Here is a 19,147-nt window from a genome sequence, read left to right on the forward strand (position 1 = left end):
TTACTGGATGCAGGTTCTAGGAATTCTCTGCAGAACAGACTGGCCTTGGAGTTAGGCACATCTAGGTCCAAACCCTGACTCTGCTACTTGCTGACTCTATGATCTTTAGCAAATTGCTTAATCACTTTGGTCCTTGATTTCTCTGTTTATAAAAGGGGGACAATACACATATCTACTTCATGGAGTTGTTGAGAGGATTAAAGGATTAAAAAAAGGGGAAGTTTTCAGTACTTAGTGCTGAACTCAACAAATGTTAATTTATGTACTCAACAAATGTTAATTTAATTAATTAATTTTTAAAATATAATTTATTGACAAATTGGTTTCCATACAACACCCAGTGCTCATCCCAACAAGTGCCCTCCTCAATGCTCATCTAATGTTGTGATTATTTTAGTAAAGTTCAGTATGTTTTGTTGTTTGGAATATTCCTGATAATATTTATAAACCTCAGGGAACATAGTAATTGTATTTAAGAGACCATATATCCTTCATCTAGTATCTAGTCCCATAAAAGAACAATATCCACAGATCTTCATTTTTAATTAATGTTTGTTAAGAATCAGATGTAAAAAAGCAACCACCTCCCACCAATAGGTAAAATGACAAAGACTCACAACAGCAAAAGTTGGTGAGGATGTGAAGTAACCAGAATTCTTTGTTGTTGTTTAGTTTTTATTTCATAATCATAAACTTAACTCTGCAATCGAACTTGATGTAGAGGAGGATAAGAAAAATATGTGAACCATACAACTGCCCCAAGGAACACAAAGATTATGGGATATTTTGAGGAGATGAGGGTGAAGGGGTGCTCTCCTAAGCTACAGAAGGAATGAGCTGGCGGTTAAGATATGACACAAGTCAAATTTATTAGATTTGTCCACATCAGCAATGTTGATTCTCTCTTTTTTAATTATTTTTTTAACGTTTATTTATTATTGAGAGACAGAGAGACACAGAATGTGAACAGGGGAGGGGTAGAGAGAGGGGCAGACATAGAATCTGAAGTAGGCTCCAGGCTCTGAGATGTCAGCACAGAGCCTGATGCAGGGCTCGAACTCATAAACTGCAAGATCATGACCTGAGCCGAAGTCGGTTGCTTAACCAACTGAGCCACCCAGGCACCCCGGCAGTGTTGATTTTCTTGCTGGTTTTGCCATTCCTGGATCCAAGGTGTTCCACATAGCTTCCACAATACTCATGCCCTGTTTCTCCTTGCCAAAGACCACACGCTTGCTATCCAATCACTCAGATTTGGCAGTGTAGATGAAACACTGGGAACCATTTGTGTTGGGTCCAACATTTGCCAAGGACAAGATGCCAGGATCGATATGCTTCAGGATGAAATTCTCATCAAATTTCTCCCCATAGATGGACTTGCTGCCAGTGCCATTATGGTATTAAGGCACCACAATGGCACATAAATCCCAGAATAATACTGTCCAAGCAGAAAACTTTATAACCAAATCCTTTCTCCCCAGTGCTCAGAGCATGAAAGTTTTCTGCTGTCTTTGGAGCTTTGTCTGCCAACAGCTCAGTGGGGATGCAGCCCAAGGGCTCACCATTCACGGCAATGTCCAAGAACAATGTGGGTTGACCATGGCTGGACCGTGTCTGTAAGGCCCAGAATTCTTAGGTATTGTAGGTAGGGATGCAAAATCGTTCAAGCCCTCTGGGAAAATTTTTTGGAGGTTTCTTCAAAGTTACACATAGATCTGCTTCCGTGATTCTCAAAATGACATTAATGCTGAGTTGAGAAACCCTGATCTACTCTATGACCCAGCCATTCATTCCATGCCTAGGTATTCACCTAAAAGTAAAGAAAACATACACTTACAAAAATGTCTTGTACTAGAATATTCATAGCAGGTTTATTCACAATAGCCTCAATCTGGAAACAGAACTCAAATGTCCATCAATAAGAGAATAGATAACTAAATTGTGGTTTATCCATACAATGGCATACTACTTAGCAATAAAAAGGAATGAACTACAGATACATAAAACAACATGGGTGAATATTGACAGGGTTCAGAACATGCTGCCCCAAAATATGTTGATTGGCATATTAAGTATTTTAAGCTGAAGGAATTTGAGAAATGGCAGGTGTAGGAAGGACTCTCTGACCTTGCCCTGAAGCAGCTCACAAGATCCTCATGGGAGATATGCCCTCCCTATACCTGGAGGAAAGGAATATTCTTATTTCTGAAGTTGGAAGGACTCCAAGAGGAATCTGGATGAACATGCCTTGCCTAAATTTCCCCCAGTGTACTACTCTTAGCTCATACTCATTTGTCACATTTCCCCACAACTTTCCACTCCTCATCAAACTTAGTATGAAAACACTCAGTTTTAATGGTTTATTCAGATCTTCATTTCCTTGTGGAGGCTCCTGGTCACATAAAATACTAGGAAATTCACATGCTTTTCTCTTGTTAATATATCATTTGTTACAGAGCCCCAGCAGAGAACCTAGAAGGGTAGAAGGAAAACATTTTTTCTCCCCTAATTTCATACACACACACACACACACACACACACACACACACACACACACACATATATATATAACATATATAGAGTGATATATTTTGGATACAAGTCCTTTGTCATATGTATATGTTGTAAATATCTTCTCCCACTCTGTATGTTGTCTTTTCACTCCCAATGATATCTTACGGTGAATAGATATTCTTAATTTTAGTATGGTTCAGTTTATATAATTTTCCTTTATGATTAGTGCTTTTTCTGACTTGTTGTATATTTTTGTCTACTTCATGGTCACAAAGCTGTTTTCTTATGTTTTCTGCTAAAATATTTGTTTGACTTTTTAATTTTTTTAAGTTTATTTTTTATTTTGAGAGAGAGAGAGTGCGCGGGCGTGCATGGGGGAGGGGCTTGAGCCACTTGAATCGGGGAGGGAGGATCCCAAGCAGGTTCTGTGCTGTCAGTGCAGAGCCCAACATGGGACTTGATTACGTGAACCATGAGAGCATGACCTGAGCCAAAATAAAGAGTGGGCGCTTAACTGATTGAGCCACCCAGGCACCCTGAGAGTTTTTGACTTTTAAAATATAGATTGTCATCCCAAATGAAATGTATTTTTATAGTGTGAGAATCCAAATAAAATTTTTTCCATATGAATATCCAAATGTCCTAGACTTATTTTTTGAAAAGACAATTTTCTTTATTGATGGACATCCAGGAGGAATTAGAAAATAATGTGTGTGTGTGTATATATATATATTTTACATAATTTACATGAATGGTTCAAACTCTACACACAGCTCTATATTTTTATGCAATAGTGTTGCCACACATAACCTATTATTGGCTGAATGGTATCCCATTATAGGATGTATCACAGATAATTTTTTTTTAATGTTTTATTTATTTTTGAGAGACAGAGTGCAAGCGGGGGAGGGTCAGAGAGAGAAGGAGACACAGAATGGGAAGCAGGCTCCAGGCTCCAGGCTCAGCGCTGTCAGCCCCCGCAGTGGGGGGGCTCGAACTCACAACAGTGAGATTATGACCCGAGCCAAAGTTGGACGCTTAACCGACTCAGCCACCCAGGCACCCCTGTATCACAAAGAATTTAATTAATTCCCTTAAAGTCAACATTTAGAGTTTTTCTTATTGTTGATATTAAGGAGATGAATATTTTGTCCAAAGTGAGGGCTGGTTATGTTGCATGGCCATTTTAAAGTTTGCCATCTGTGAAGTTTATACCAATGTTTACCCCCATGCACAACCGGTATATAAACCGGTTTCTTCTTATTCTCACCAATAGTGGCCATTATGAATCTTTTTAATCTTTGCTAAATCAGGTGAAAATGAAACTTATTTTCATTTCCATGTCTTTCTTTTATAATAGGCTAAAAAGTTTTGTACATCCTTAGTCGCTATTTTACTGGTTTTAGATGGTCTGTTTGAATTTTTGTCTAATTTTCCTTTGAGATTGTTTTTTTCCTTTCTGGTTTATAAACATATATATGTTATAGCAGAGTATTACGTCGCAGTTGGCCTAGTTTGGCTTTTAACCTCATATTGTCTTTCGAGTCTCAGTTTTAACTCAGCCTGTGTACTAGGAACCAACTTCTGCCTAATAACTTTGGAAAACCTTCCCGACTCAGGGTCTGGGTGGACGGAGCCAGAGTGTCTCGGACGGGTTTGCCCCGCCCACATCTCCACCGAAGGGGCGGGGCCAAAGGACGCCCCGCCTCCTCGAGCGGTTTCCGTTGCCATAGACGCCTTTCCTCCTCCGGACTCGGCGAGAAAAGAAACCTATAGAGAGCCTGAGCCCGGGCACTGCTAGAGTTGCCGGCGTACGTAACGTTGACGCGTGACGCTAGCCCCACTCGGCTGTGAAGCGCGTGCGCAATCGTCTCTCAGGACTCTCGGGCCGTCGTCGGCCGGCGACGCGCGGCGGCGCGGCCTGGAGGTGGGTTCCGGGTCCTGTGTCGAGAGGGCGGGTCCGGGCTTCCTTCCTTGTCTTCGGGCGCACCACCTGCCTTCGCTGCGGCGGGGGGCGCCGTATACCCTACGAGCGACCGTTCCGGGAAGCAGCTCCGGGAGCGGAAGTGGAGGATGGTTTCCTGGAGTGGGGAGAGTGAGTGAAGCGCTGCCTCTCTAGACTCGGGGAGCCAAGGTGGGCGTAAGCGAAGGTAATCAGACCTGGCTTCCGAGCTCGGGTCTTCCTTCGACTTTCCAGAGGATGAGGCAAGGATGAGTCAGGGTCTGGGACTGAGGTTCTTCCACGTCAGGAGGGCTCGGGCCGCTTGAATATAGGTTGAGACTCAGTCCCATCAGGTGAAACGAGATCTTGGCTGCCCCTGGCCCAAAGTAAAGCGCTAGATACACTCTATTATTTTCACGGTTGCTGGGAAGAGGAGTTGCCAGAAACACTTGTAAAACTACTTTGTAAGCGTTAATTGAAGAGAGCCTGTTGATAAGATCTTGTGGGGTTTGTGTCAGGCCCACGGATTTTGCAGGTATTTTCCTTTGTGGCTTGGGGCGGGGCGGGGGGGGGGCGGGCATGACTTTCTACTCGAATATGTAAATTAAGAATGGTAATACTGACCCTCAGCAGAATTATGATGCCAGAAAGTTCTAAGCAGTGCTTAATGGAAGGGCCAGAGGAACGTATACTGGAAACTTTTTTCCTGTAGTCTGTAAACCACGTGTTTTGTTGGTTTTTTAATTTTGCTCATGCATTGAAGTGCTGAAGTTATGACTCATATTCGGAACCTAGAGGAGAGCTGTTTGTGCTAAGTATAATATACGTTTGTTTATTAGATACTCACAGAGGGTTTACTGTGTACCTTAAGCACTGTTCTAACCTCGGGGTGATACATGAGTCACCAAAACAAAAGATCCTTGCCCTGTGGAGCTTAGATTCTAGTTTGGGGAAGACAATAATAAACAATAAGCAGATTTATTGTTAGAAAAGAGTGTCACAGAAAGAAAAAAAGTACAGCAAGATCCTTACCTTTACCATTGTTAGTGCAAGATGCAATTAGGATGTCAGGGTAGGTCTCTTAGAAAAATTACACTTGATTAAATACTTGAAGGAGGTGAGGGAGTTAGCTATGCAGGTACTTTGAAGAAAGAGCATTCCAGGCAGAGGGATTGACCAGTGCAAAGGATTTGCAGGTTTCAGTGTGCCTCGTGTTTCAGTGAACAGAAAGTTTATGTGGTTGGAGCAGAATGAATTGGAGGGATAGTAGACAATCAGGTTAGAGATAGGTTGGGGCTGGAAGGCAGAAATCTTCAAGAGCATTGTAGACTACTGTAAGGACTGTGGCATTTATTTGGGAGCCAAAGGAGGCAAAGATAGAAGAGACCAGTTAGAAGGCTATGGCAGTAATCCAGCAGAGAGTTGACACTGTCTACAATCAGGAAGCTGGTATCTGGAGGTGGGTGAGAAGTGGTTGGATTCTGGGAATTTGATAGGAGGAAACAAAGTTCGGGTTATAGACCTGAAAATTCAGTATTTACATATATACATATTTTTAAGATCTATGTGTGTGTGTGTGTGTGTGTATGTGTATATATATTCAAGATATGTATTTTATATATAAATACATAAGACATAATTTTGATTTGCATACCACCGGTGTAGTCAGGAAGAACAATGGAATGTTTGAATCACTTTAGTTTTTCTCATGTGAAAGTATTATGTATTATCTTGGGTGACATTTCAGAGCTTCCTTATGCCATTAATTAATATGTGAAGTAAATGACTAAAGTCAGACTTTTTCCAAAGTAGAATATAGTTGCAATCTAAACATGGTTGTAGTTTCCAGTAAGCACAGTGTAAATTAAGATAGAATAACTTGTAATAAACTTTCATTTGCTTTCATTTAGGATTTTAGTGAATGTATCAATGCCCCATTTTTGCCTTCTTTAAGAAATTTGTCTGAATACAGCGTCTAACAGTGAAAAAAAAGCTTTGAGAAAAAGATATTGATGGACACATGTGACTGTTAGCTGTAATTTACATGTATGGTAAATAGACTGTGGCAAACAAATGACTAAGAAGATACTTGTTACTTCAAGAAGCTTACAAGCTAGTAGAATAGACAAGATTGTAAATAATTTAAACAAAATATAAAAGAACTGCCAAAAGAACAGTACAAAGTAAATGCTAATAGAATACAGTCTTCTGGATATTATTGTATTTATTGTGGCATTAGCTCATCTTTATTTCCCATTTTAATTATCAAACGTTGGCTTTTTGTGGGACAGTGGTTGTGAATTTTTTGTTTGACAAATTTAGATTCTTTTTGAATATGCTGAGAAATGTGGAACTTATGAACTAAAACACCTATTGATTAACATTGAGCTGACAAGTACTATGTAATACTCATAGCTCTCTCTGCTGGAATTTATGACTTTACCCAACACTATGCCATCAGGCCATGTATCTTCCTCTTATATCTCTTTCCTTCTCCATTGGACAAGTGTTTTTGGTTTCTTAGTGTTAGACCACAAGATGTAGGGTGACTATTTGTAATTTGTATATTCATTGCGAATATTTCTTCAATTTAAAGATCTTCTATCAAAGTGTGTTACTTTTCTTGTTTTTTTTTTTTTTTTTTTTTTAAGATTATTTATTTTGAGCGAGAGACAAAGCGTGAGTGAGGAGGGACAAAGAGAGAGGGAGAGAGAAAATCCCAAGCAGGCTCTGCCCTGTCAGTTCAGAGCCTGATGTGGGGCTCAAACTCATGAACCATGAGATCGTGACCTGAGCCAAAGTCGGATGCTTAACTGACTGAGCCACCCAGGCGCCCCAAAGTGTGTTACATGGCAAGAAAAAATATAGTCGAAGTATGGAGCTGTCTGAGCAGATGAGACAAGAATCTAGTTTAGGGACATGCCACGTTGAACTATAGTTCACTTTCAGCATTGAACTGAATAGAGACTGACCAGTCAAGTACACCAGAGTCAACAAGCAGTATGATGATGAGTGTTAGTAGGTGGATTATGAAAGTGATTTGGCACCACCAAAGTGCATGTTTTAGCAAGAGTGTGAGATCTGGATGAAGGATGTATTTGACAGTCCTTATAGGTAAATAAGTGTGTGGTGGCAGAGACATCTGGTAGCAATATTAGTACTGGGTTTAGGTGTAGAATCTTCTCCTGGAAGGAGGTGAGATTCAGAAGGAACTAAAAAACTGGAAGTCTTGGGGCACCTGTGTGGTACAGTTGGTTAAGCATTCAACTCTTGAGCTTGGCTCAGGTCATGATCTCACAGTTTGTGAGTTGGAGCCCCATATTTGGCTCTGTGCTGATGGCATGGAGCCTGCTTGGGATTCTGTCTCTCCTTCTCTGCCTCTCCTCAGCTTGTGTGCATGTTCTCTCTCTCTCTCTCTGTCTCTCAAATAAATAAAAACTTAAACAAACAAACAAAAGCTAAAAGTCGCTTGTTAAAGCTTGATCAAAGGTCGTGTTCAGGGCTGAATCTTAGTCTGAGGGTGTGTTTGGGGCCATGTGGGTAAAGGCAAACTTTGGGAGGAGCTAGATGGATTAATATGGCAATATGAGCTGCCATCACTGATGATTATTCTTCGGTATATGCTTTTTATATGCTAGCATGTTCTATCCTTATCTAAAAAAAGTGATAGCCTAAATAAGAAACAGACTCAAAGATGTAATTTTCCCAAGGCTACTTTGTAGCTCTAAGTTGCAGAGTTGGAAATTGAGCTCAGATCTGTTGGGTATGAAAGCCTTTACTTTTTCTTTATTCCAAATTGTCTCATTATGTAACAGCATGTGCTGACATTAGCTTTCCCATTTTATGCAGTTTGTCATGAGTGTGATCCGATTTGCTGTGGATGAGATTTCACTCTCTAATAAATTTGATTCATTTAATTGTGTGTTTTCTTTTTCTAGATTTTAATTTAATTTGAAAATGAGTAAGTGCAGAAAACCACCCCTGGGTTCAAGTCCTGAGACATTCAGCCCAGATGTTGTTGCTGACATTTTTGAACTCTTTGCCAAGAACTTTTCTTATGGCAAGCCACTTAATAACGAGTGGCAATTACCAGATCCCGGTGAGATTTTCACTTGTGACCACACGGAATTTAATGCATTGCTTGACTTGAAGAACTCCCTAAATGAAGTAAAAAACCTACTGAGTGACAAGAAATTGGATGAGTGGCATGAACACACTGCTTTTACTAATAAAGCTGGAAAAATAATTTCTCATGTGAAAAAATCTGTGAACGCTGAACTTTGTACTCAAGCGTGGTGTAAGTTTCATGAAATTTTGTGCAGCTTTCCACTTATTCCACAGGAAGCTTTTCAGAATGGAAAACTGAATTCCCTACACCTTTGTGAAGCTCCTGGAGCTTTTATAGCTAGTCTCAATCACTACTTAAAATCCCATCGGTTCCCCTGTGATTGGAGTTGGGTAGCTAATACTTTGAATCCATACCATGAAGCAAATGACAATCTTATGATGATTATGGATGACCGACTTATAGCAAATACCTTGCATTGGTGGTACTTTGGTCCAGATAACACCGGTGATATCATGAACTTGAAATATCTGACTGGACTTCAGAATTTCATAAGCAACATGGCTACCATTCACTTGATCACTGCAGATGGGAGTTTTGATTGCCAAGGAAACCCAGGTGAACAAGAAGCTTTAGTCTCTTCTTTGCATTACTGTGAAGTTGTCACTGCTCTGACGACTCTTGGAAATGGTGGCTCTTTTGTTCTGAAGATGTTTACTTTGTTTGAACATTGTTCCATAAACCTGATGTACCTGCTAAACTGTTCTTTTGACCAAGTCCATGTTTTCAAACCTGCTACTAGCAAGGCAGGAAACTCAGAAGTCTATGTGGTATGTCTCCGTTATAAGGGAAGAGAGGCAATCCATCCTCTGTTATCTAAGATGGTGCTGAACTTTGGGACTGAAATGACCCAGAAAGCTCTCTTTCCCCATCATGTGATTCCTGAATCTTTTCTTAAAAGGCATGAAGAATGTTGTATGTTCTTTCATAAATACCAGCTAGAGACTATTTCTGAGAACATTCGTCTGTTTCAGTGCATGGGAAAAGGGGAACAAATAAAACTGAATACTTTAAGGGACTGTGCTGTTCAATATTTTATGGAAAAGTTTCAGTTGAAGCCTCTTTCCAGAAATAATTGGCTAGTGAAAAAATCTAGTATTGGTTGTAGTACAAATACAAAACGGTTTGGGCAGAGGAACAGATATTTTAAAACCTATAATGAAAGGAAAATGCTGGAAACCCTTTCATGGAAAGATAAGGTGGCCAAAGGATACTTTAATAGTTGGGCGGAAGAACATGCTGTGTATCATTCTGGGCAGAGTTCTCTCTTAGAAGGGACAGCTTCCAGTCTTGAGTGTCACTTATGGCATATTTTAGAGGGAAAGAAACTGCCAAAGGTAAAGTGTTCTCCTTTCTGTGATGGTGAAATTTTAAAGGCTCTTAATGAAGCAATTGAAAAGTCATTAGGAGGAGCCTTGAATTTGGATTCCAAGTTCTGGCCCAAACAGCAGGATTATTGTTCTTGTCATATTTTTACTGAAGAACTGATATTTACTGAGTTGTTTAGCCTTACCAAGTGCCTTCAGGATGAGCAGGTCGTAGAACCCAGCAACCGAATAAAGTGCCTGCTTGTGGGCTTTCCAACCCTCAGTGACATCAAAACGCATATACCGTTGGAAGTTCAGTTCTTGGAACCAGCGGAACTCATGACTTGCAGCTGTTCGTTGCTTCATGATGGAGACCCAATTTACCAGCAGCTGTTTTTGGACTGCTTTCTACGTGCGTTGCAGCAGCTTCAGACAGGAGATGCTATGATTTTGCCTGTACTTTCTTGTTTTACGAGATTTATGGCTGGTTTGATTTTTGTACTCCACAATTGTTTTAGATTCATCACATTTTCTTGTCCCACTTCCTCTGAGCCCCTGAAGACCTGTGCAGTCCTGCTGTGTGTGGGTTACCAGGACCTTCCGAATCCAGTTTTCCAGTATCTGCAGAATGTGAATGACTTGTTGAGCTCTTTGCTGAATTCTGATGCACCCCAGCAGGTTTTACAGTTTGTGCCAATGGAGGTGCTCCTTAAGGGGGCACTGCTTGATTTTTTGTGGGATTTGAATGCTGCCATTGCTAAAAGGCATTTGCATGTGATTATTCAAGGAGAGAGAGAAGAAATCATCAGCAGCCTTCAGCTATGAAATTGAAACTTTCTGAGATTTAACTTTATGACTTGTTACAGTTTCCATTGTTATTGTAGTCTTTTGCTATTAATTTAAAACCTTTCATTTGAGGGAAAGGCCAACTTTTGCATCATTGAAAGTCTCATTATTTCTGGAAAACCACCAGCTAGTTCTGATCTCATATATATGCCCATAGGCATAGAGTTTTCCATGTGGTGCAGTCTATGCAGTGATGAAACTCAACCTCAGACGTGAGATGTGTGTGGGTGGATGGGGTAGACACACCCATACTTATTTAAGCAGTTTTGTTGGTCATACTTCTCTGTTTAAGATTTGCACCCATGTGCCTTCATTCAAATTAGATTTTTTCCCAACTGATTTCCTCAGTGGATAATGCTGTTAATAAATTGATAGACATCTTTGATGAAAGGAGGTGGAAACCTCAGCTGCACCGGTTTTCTTTACTCCTGACCACGTCACTTACGGATTCGGGGAACTCCTTTTGCCAGATGCTGAATATGTGCCATTCCTTGCCTTTAGGCCACTGACCCAATTTACTGGTGTGGTTGAAATGAAGCTAGTGTGCTGTTTTATAAATATTTCACTAACCACAGCCATCCAGCTAGTCCATCCAGGACAACTTCAAACCAAAGATCATGTTTAAAACAATGAAAAATCACTGTGGCTAATACACACATGTATCATGAAAAGCTTCATTTAGCAATCTTGTAGTAATTTTTAACTTCCAGGAAATAATCTGTGAACTAAAGGATTTTTTTAGATTGCAAAATAGTGTGTATGGTCTCATATTGGAGATGTATGAATGTGATGAACGTAGTGAACCCTAAAGAAAAATTTTAACACTTCCAGAATGATGATTCAACATTTCAGAATTTTTAATTTTATTTCTTTTTTCAGTATGAAAGTAGCACTTTATTAAAAGATTAACCGTAAGATGGTTATTTTATCAGTTATGTCTGATTGCTTTTAAATTACATGTATTCGACCACGTAAATGAGCTTTTCTGGCAAACTGTATTAAGCAAATCTTCATTACTTTGAAATTACACAAAGTGAAGAGTGTACTCTCACATGTGCATTTTAGATATTTGTGTTAGTTATATAAAAAGTAGATGTATTCTCTCATGTATTTGGTTGATAAATATTAATCTGAATTTTTAGAATGTTCTTTGCTATTTTGAGCTACATTATAGATTCATGAATAAAGTCATTAGCAGAGAGATTTTGTGTTCGTCTTTTTTAAAGAGAATCATGGGGGAAGTTAAAAATATAACTTGGAAACATTTTTTTTTAAGGAAGGTTTGAATGGGAGTTAATGTTCTTTCATTTCCTCTGATATGTATTCATTAAAATTTAGTTCTTAATATTGTAATATTTATGGAATTTCTACTTCGGGAAAGAAACTGAATACTTAGGGAGGAGAAGGGGGTAGATTGAGTTCTTGCCAAGGGGTGTACGGAGGCCTGGAGGGAGATTTCCAAAAGAATTGTAATTTCTTATTGGTAGGTGACTTTATGGAAACGGTTCTAGTTGTATAATGATAAAAATCTGACAGAAAATTGGTTACTAGGAGAGAATTAAAAATCACTCTGGGAAAACCATTTTGTACTTAATAGTCTTTATGCCTTGGTTGGTTTGGTCTAATATAATGGCACAGTTTATTTTTGTTTTTTTTTAACCAGTTCGTTTGAATGAAGTTGAAAGCCTAGGTCCAGGTTCTGGTATTAAAACTTTGTTTTAAGTGTCTCAAATAAGTACTGAATGCTTAGTTGTTGTTGTTGTTGTGTGTGTGTGTTTTGTTTTGTTTTTTTAAACACTAATCACTGTTGGGATGTATAGCATACTTGTGTTTATTAGAATATATTTTGGTATTTAACTTGGCTCTTGGAATCATTTGCTGTTCATCTGATTTGTTGGATTCAGATTTGCTCTATATAGGTGAGATAGGAGTTGAAGGTTCAAACTGAACTGGATGTGGCTGACAGGTACCAATGATTTAGAGGAATTTCTCTTTGAGAAAAAGGGGAGGAAAAATGCTGTCCAAAAAATGAATGACAAGAAGACAGTAAGGTGAGGGATGGTTTGTATATCAAGGTAGTTACTGTTCTTTAAAAAAAAAATTTTTTTTTTGTAGATCTAAACAGCCAGAAAATTTAAAGTTCACAAAATGTGTTTCCTAAAAGACTTAGATGAGAAAGAGGTCTTGTAAATGTAATTTCTTCAGTATTAATTTTTGTCCTCCCTAAGAAAAAAGTCAGTTTTATATTCTAGTGAGGGCTTTTATATATTATCCTAATATTACTTAAATATTTAAATGCATTGAAAATATATTTTCTGGAATAAATTAAAAATCTGAATTTGTATACTTTATTTTATTTAAAAATATTTGTATTAAAGGGGCGCCTGGGTGGCTCAGTTGGTTGGGCATCAGACTTGGGCACAGGTCATGATCTCATGGCTTGTGAGTTTGAACCCCGCTTTGAGCTCTGTGCTGACAGCTCAGAGCCTGGAGCCCGCTTCAGGTTCTTTGTGTCCCTCTCTGCCCCTCCCCTGGTCATGCTCTGTCTCTGTCTCTCTCTCAAAAATAAATAAACATTGAAAAAAATTAAAATTTGTATTCAAATTTTTTCTACTCCAAAAATCTTGGAGTGGAATGAAAGAAGCAAGTTTAAAATATTAGGGAGAGGTGAAAAAAAATGTTGATTGGTGCTTTTGTTGTTTTACTTGTTTTTTTTTATTTTTAATTTTAGCTTTTTTTTTAACGTTTTTTTTTTAATGTTTATTTATTTTTGAGACAGAGACAGAGCATGAACGGGGGAGGGGCAGAGAGAGAGGGAGACACACAATCGGAAGCAGGCTCCAGACTCTGAGCTGTCAGCACAGAGCCCGACGTGGGGCTCGAACCCACAGACCGCGAGATCATGACCTGAGCCGAAGTCGGACACTTAACCGACTGAGCCACCCAGGCACCCCTAGCTTTTTTTTTTTTTTAATGTTTTATTTATTTTTGAGGGAGCACAAGTTGGGGAGGGTCAGAGAGTGAGGGACAGAGCGGACGCTCAACCAACTGAACTACCCAGGCACCCCTTGTTGTTTTACATATTTTTGATGAGAATATACCAGATATTTAAAAATATGTAGGCCTTATTTTTCATTTGCAGTTGAGGTCATTATAATTATATTGCTGTGGTGGACAAATGAAATCAGTTAATCCCTTACATTTTCACATTTTCAGAAATGAAAATGTTTATAAACCCAACCAAAATCTTTTTTCTTTGTTTAAATACTTTTCCATATTTAAATTGATTTGAAAACAAAAGGGTAACACTGATATTTAGTGTATTTTTGCTTTCTAAGGTGAAAGTAAGAAATAGCACATTTTTATTTTTATTTTTTAAAGAATGTTTATTTATTTTGTGTGAGAGTGAGAGAGCTCAAGTAGGGGAGGGGCAGAGAGAGGGAGACAGAATCCCAAGCAGGATCTGCATTGCCAGCTCTGAGCTAGACATGTGGCTTAAATCTATGAACTGTGAGATCATGACCTGAGCTGAGTTTCAGTTTTTAAAATTGTTTTAAGCAATAAATGGTTATTTTTTATAAAAGCCATACATACTTACAAAGATTTTAAAGCATAAGAGGTTTTTTTGTTAATTTTTATGTTCTAAAAAGTAAGAACATTTATTAAACTGGTATAATTAGGCCTTATTTAAATGTCCTTAGTTATCTGTTTAATACATTTTGAACACAACTTAGACTTAATGTAAATATTAACTTCTGTTAAAATGATGACAAATTATTATACATAGATGTGCAAGGCCTGACAGAAAATTTATTTACTGAATAGTTACTATTGAAACTAGAGACTATTATTATTTGATAATAGGTCACCCCACCTTTTCCTTTCTTTTCTTTTTTTTTTTTTTTACTGGATTAAAACTCTTCAGGCTGATCTTAGCAGAACTAACCATAAAACAAACCTTTCAATATTCCCTAATGAATTTCTATTTGGATGGTAAACATTTTTTAGAGCTGGCCTAATGGCCATGTAGCAAGTAAACTAAAAGCTTGATACAACATATAGTAAGTCATGATATGTAGGTATGTTTTAGGGTATGTAATTAAAGCAATAATCCTCGACATTTATAATGAGTTCTTGCTTATTTTGCACTTCTAATCAATGCATTCTTGATATAAAGTAGCAATCTTGGAATAAAGAATTCTGCCTCCCACCCCCAATCTGTTATTTTTGTTTTCTTAGTTTTGGCCAACACAGAAGAAAAAAATAACTTATCTTTGGATAAGGACAAGTGTATACTGGAATGTTTTAGGAAGAGGTGAAGCTGCTTTATGACCACAGATATGGTGAAGATACCAGCTGTTCTTTAGTGGTGAAAATATTTGGAAATTATCTGTCACTGAGCTTAGGTTAGCATTTAATTTTACTCAAGTGAAAATTTTATTTAAAAGTCTAATCTGCTGATGGTGACTTATAGGTTGTATACTCATTTACAAGTTGCACCCATAATACTGTTGATCTTTCTGTCTTTCCAGAGTATCTTTATAGACCCACTAGGTGTAATTCTGTGTTTCTGTATGCCAGGTGCAGCAGCATCAGTGTAGGCTGTTATCAGACATTTAGTATTACGTATCATTTAATATTGCAGCCACATTGTTGATTTGTAGGTTAAATTTGTCACGATATAATTAAGGAAAACATTTGTAGAGATTGTTCTTTTCCTCTAAATTATTCCTGTACCTTCTGCTGAACATTTTATTGAAATGATTCTGTAGATCTTTGTGGGTAAACATATTTTATTTACATGTATATCTACATCTTTTTGCTATTTAAGCTTGTGCTTCATTCAACACCAAATTATTTTACTGGCTAAGACAGATGTGCTTTTACTCTCTAGGCCTTTGAGAATTTCTGTTGTTTCCAGTGAATTTCAGATTGAAAAATTAGTCTTCATACTAGACTGGCTGAGAAGATACAAAAGAAGCATAAACATATCCTAGTGAATTTTTTTTTTAATTGGAGTAAGCATCATTCCTGTAACTATTAAATAACTCAAGTCATATTAATCTCTTCCTACAGTCATTGCGCTTACTGCTTGAATCATTCAATCTGAGCATTACCCTAAACAACCTTACATTGTTCTTTCTTTTTTTCCTCCCTTCTTTCATTTTCCTGCTTGAATTATAAATTTAAGGGCAGGGTGCTATGGCATATACTTATTTTGTATTTCATATTGTCGGTATAGGTGTCTACAGAATACCAGACTACTACTTGATTTTTTAATTATAGGAAACTTTCAAACACACACAAAATTAAAATCAGGTTAACAACCCCTTCACATACCCTGAGCCAGGTTCCATAACTACCAACATTTTGCTGAACTTGAATTATCCTCCTACACTTTTTTTTTTTTTTAGTACTTTAAAACAAATTCATGAAATCTCTCTTAACAGATAAGGACTTTATCACATGTGACAAAATTAATATCACCGAATACTTAGTCCATGTTCAAAATTTTCAGGTTGTCTCAAAAATGCCTTTTACAGTTGGTTCAAATAAGGATCCAAATGAGGTTGACACATTGCATTTGCTTTGTGTGCCTCTGAAGTCTATCTGTTTAAAGTCCCTCACCCCACTCTGCAGTCCAACGTTTTCTTTTCCATGCCATGTTAACTGTCCTGTAGTTTCCACAGGCTGGATTTGGCTATTTCATCTTTTGATTTGTATCTCCAAGCCACATATTTCCTATGAATTGGTACCTAGATCTAGAGGACTGATTACTTTTGGCAAGAAAACATTCTAAGTGGTATTGTGTACTTCCTTTTTTATCACATCACAAAGGACAAAATGGCTAGTCGCCTCCCTCCTTGACATTAAGGTTAATCAGATTCAAATGTCAACCTTATTTATATGCTACTAATTTTCTATTGATCTTTCATTTAATAGTTTTAGCATTTATTGAATATTGATACTTAGCTCTATTAGAGGTTGCAAATTAGTGAATTTTTCTTTTTCTTTTTTTTATTTTTTTGAGAGAGAGAGAGAGAGAGAGAGAGAGAGAGAGGAAGCCCACAAGCCAGGAGTGGGGAGGGGTAAAGGGAGAGAAAGAGATTTAAGCAGGCTCCACCCCCAGCATGGAGCCCCACCTCACAATCCTGAGATTATGACCTGAGTCAAAAACAAGAGTAAGATAATTAGCTGACAGAGCCGCCCAGCCCCCACCATTTAGTGATTTTCTAACCACATTTCTTCAGTATTCATTGGGCTTTATAATATGTACTTGAAGTTATCCACTCTTTGTTTTTCCTGAAATAGGTTATTCAGGGAAAGTGCTTAATGTTTTTTTTTTTTTTCAATTTTTTTTTTCAACGTTTTTTATTTATTTTTGGGACAGAGAGAGACAGAGCATGAACGGGGGAGGGGCAGAGAGAGAGGGAGACACAGAATCGGAAACAGGCTCCAGGCTCCGAGCCATCAGCCCAGAGCCTGACGCGGGGCTCGAACTCACGGACCGCGAGATCGTGACCTGGCTGAAGTCGGACGCTTAACCGACTGTGCCACCCAGGCGCCCCAAAAAAGTGCTTAATGTTTTAAAACATTCTCAGTTTTCAGAACCATAAGGTGATGTTTTAGCAACCTTCAAAGGTGACCAATGGATTTTTTTTTTTTGTAGTTTTTAAACTTACTTCTGTAGTGGTTTTTTTTTTAATTTTTTTTTAACGTTTATTTATTTTTGAGACAGAGAGAGACAGAGCATGAACGGGGGAGGGGCAGAGAGAGAGGGAGACACAGAATCGGAAGCGGGCTCCAGACTCTGAGCCATCAGCCCAGAGCCCGATGCGGGGCTCGAACTCACGGACCGCGAGATCGTGACCTGGCTGAAGTCGGACGCTTAACCGACTGCGCCACCCAGGCGCCCCTACTTCGTCTTCTTTATCCATTTATCCATCACTGGACTCTTAGGCTGTTTCCATGTTTTGGCTATTGTGAGTAATGTAATGCTGCAATGAACATGGCAGTGTATACATCTTTTTTTTTTTTAATTTTTAACGTTTATTATATTATTGAGAGAGAGAGAGAGAGAGAGAGAGAGAGAGAGAGAGAGAGAGAGAGAATATGAGTGCGGGAGGGGCAGAGAAAGAGGGAGACACAGAATCTGAAGCAGGCTTCAGGCTCCGAGCTGTCAGCACAGAGCCCGACACGGGGCTTGAACTCACTGACCGTGTGATCATGACCTGAGTGGAAGTCTGACGCTCAACCGAGTGAGCCACCAGGTGCCCCTCATCATTTCAATTTAGTGTTTTCATTTCCTTCAGGTAAATACTCAAGTGGAATTGCTGAATCATATGGTAGTTCTATTTTTAGTGTTTTGAAGAACTTCCATACTGTTTCAGTGGAGTAAAACATAGAGGCTGCACCAATTTACATCCCCACTAACAGTGCACTAGTGTTCCCTTTCCACATCCTCACCAACACCTATTTCTTGTCTTTTTGATAACAGCCATCCTAACAAGTATGGAGTAATATCTCATTGTGGTTTTGATTTGCGTTTTCCCAATGATAAATGATGTTGAGCATCTTTTCATGTACCCGTTTGCCATCTTTCTGTCTTTGGAAAAATGTCTGTTCAGATCCTCTGCCCATTTTTAATCTTTTATTTAATTTTTATTTATTTTAATACATTTTTTTAAGTTTATTTATTTATTTTGAGAGAGCGTGAGCTTGAGCTGGTGAGTGGTAGCTGGTATCTGTGAGCATGAAAATCTCACTGGCAAAACTGCAGGAGGTCTGCAGGGGCTGTGCTGGCTGTTGGATTCCTCGGTAGCAAAAAGCTGCTGGGGTCCTTTGTGAAGCAGTCTGCTGGAGTCTGTAATGTGACTTGCAGTGGTGAAAGCTGGGGATGGGGTGTGTAGCATCTGCAAGGGCTGTTGAGGTCCTCAGAAGTGAAGATTTTTGTGATGCTCTGCAGAGCAGGCCACTGGGAACCACAGCTGCTCACACTTGTGTGGCTGACACTCGTAGCCCCTGCCCTTGTTCTCTGTTCCTAGCCATTTCTAGATGTCTTAGCTTTGCTGGTCTCTGGGCAGGGTGCAACTGAAGTGGGTTCTTTGTGCAGTGTTCCCAAAGGCTGGGGAAGCTTGTAGCTCACCCTTCCTTCCTTTTACCGGTGAGGGGAATTCTCTTGAGCCCTCTTGGCACGGAACAATGTCAGCCTGGGGCGATGGGTGATGCAGGCAGAATGAAACTTCTTCCTTCCCTTTTTGTATGGTTATTCTCAGGTCTTTTGCTCTATTGTGTTGCTGAAGCTCTTAAGTGGACTTTTAAACTCTCCCAGAGTTATTTTTTGTTCACAGATAGGTGTCTAATTGTTTTTTGGGGGGGGTGGGGTGGGGAATGGAGGCTCCTACTCCTCCA

General features: G+C 38.9%; 2 protein-coding genes and 1 pseudogene across 14 annotated transcripts in view; 2 read left to right on the forward strand and 1 right to left on the reverse strand.

The window, feature by feature from the left end:
* Nucleotides 1-5,497, reverse strand: LOC131499210 (peptidyl-prolyl cis-trans isomerase A-like; annotated as a pseudogene).
* On the forward strand, nt 4,332-11,938 carry CMTR2 (cap methyltransferase 2). 5 transcript variants are annotated; one of them, XM_058708224.1, is made up of 2 exons: nt 4,332-4,441; nt 8,395-11,938. In XM_058708224.1, exon 2 carries the CDS (start codon nt 8,414-8,416, stop codon nt 10,712-10,714), a length of 2,301 nt encoding a protein of 766 aa, XP_058564207.1. In that variant the 5' UTR covers nt 4,332-4,441; nt 8,395-8,413; the 3' UTR covers nt 10,715-11,938. The 5 variants fall into 5 exon arrangements, with proteins under 5 accessions (XP_058564207.1, XP_058564206.1, XP_058564208.1 ...); XM_058708223.1 differs by lacking the exon at nt 4,332-4,441 and adding an exon at nt 4,448-4,664; XM_058708225.1 differs by lacking the exon at nt 4,332-4,441 and adding an exon at nt 4,448-4,648.
* Nucleotides 4,356-19,147, forward strand: part of HYDIN (HYDIN axonemal central pair apparatus protein) — a 439,740-nt gene continuing 424,948 nt past the window's right edge. For all 9 annotated transcript variants that reach the window (XR_009256078.1, XR_009256079.1, XR_009256080.1 and 6 more), the window contains exon 1: nt 4,356-4,445. The gene's annotated coding sequence lies outside the window, so the exon portion shown is untranslated. The remainder of the gene's footprint in view (nt 4,446-19,147) is intronic.

This window comes from Neofelis nebulosa, chromosome 17 (genome assembly GCF_028018385.1).
Source record: "Neofelis nebulosa isolate mNeoNeb1 chromosome 17, mNeoNeb1.pri, whole genome shotgun sequence".
NCBI lineage: Eukaryota > Metazoa > Chordata > Mammalia > Carnivora > Felidae > Neofelis > Neofelis nebulosa.

What these genes read in the sequence shown, in the direction of transcription:
- CMTR2 (XM_058708224.1), top strand. Translation starts at nt 8,414, where the DNA reads ATGAGTAAGTGCAGAAAACCACCCCTGGGTTCAAGTCCTGAGACATTC.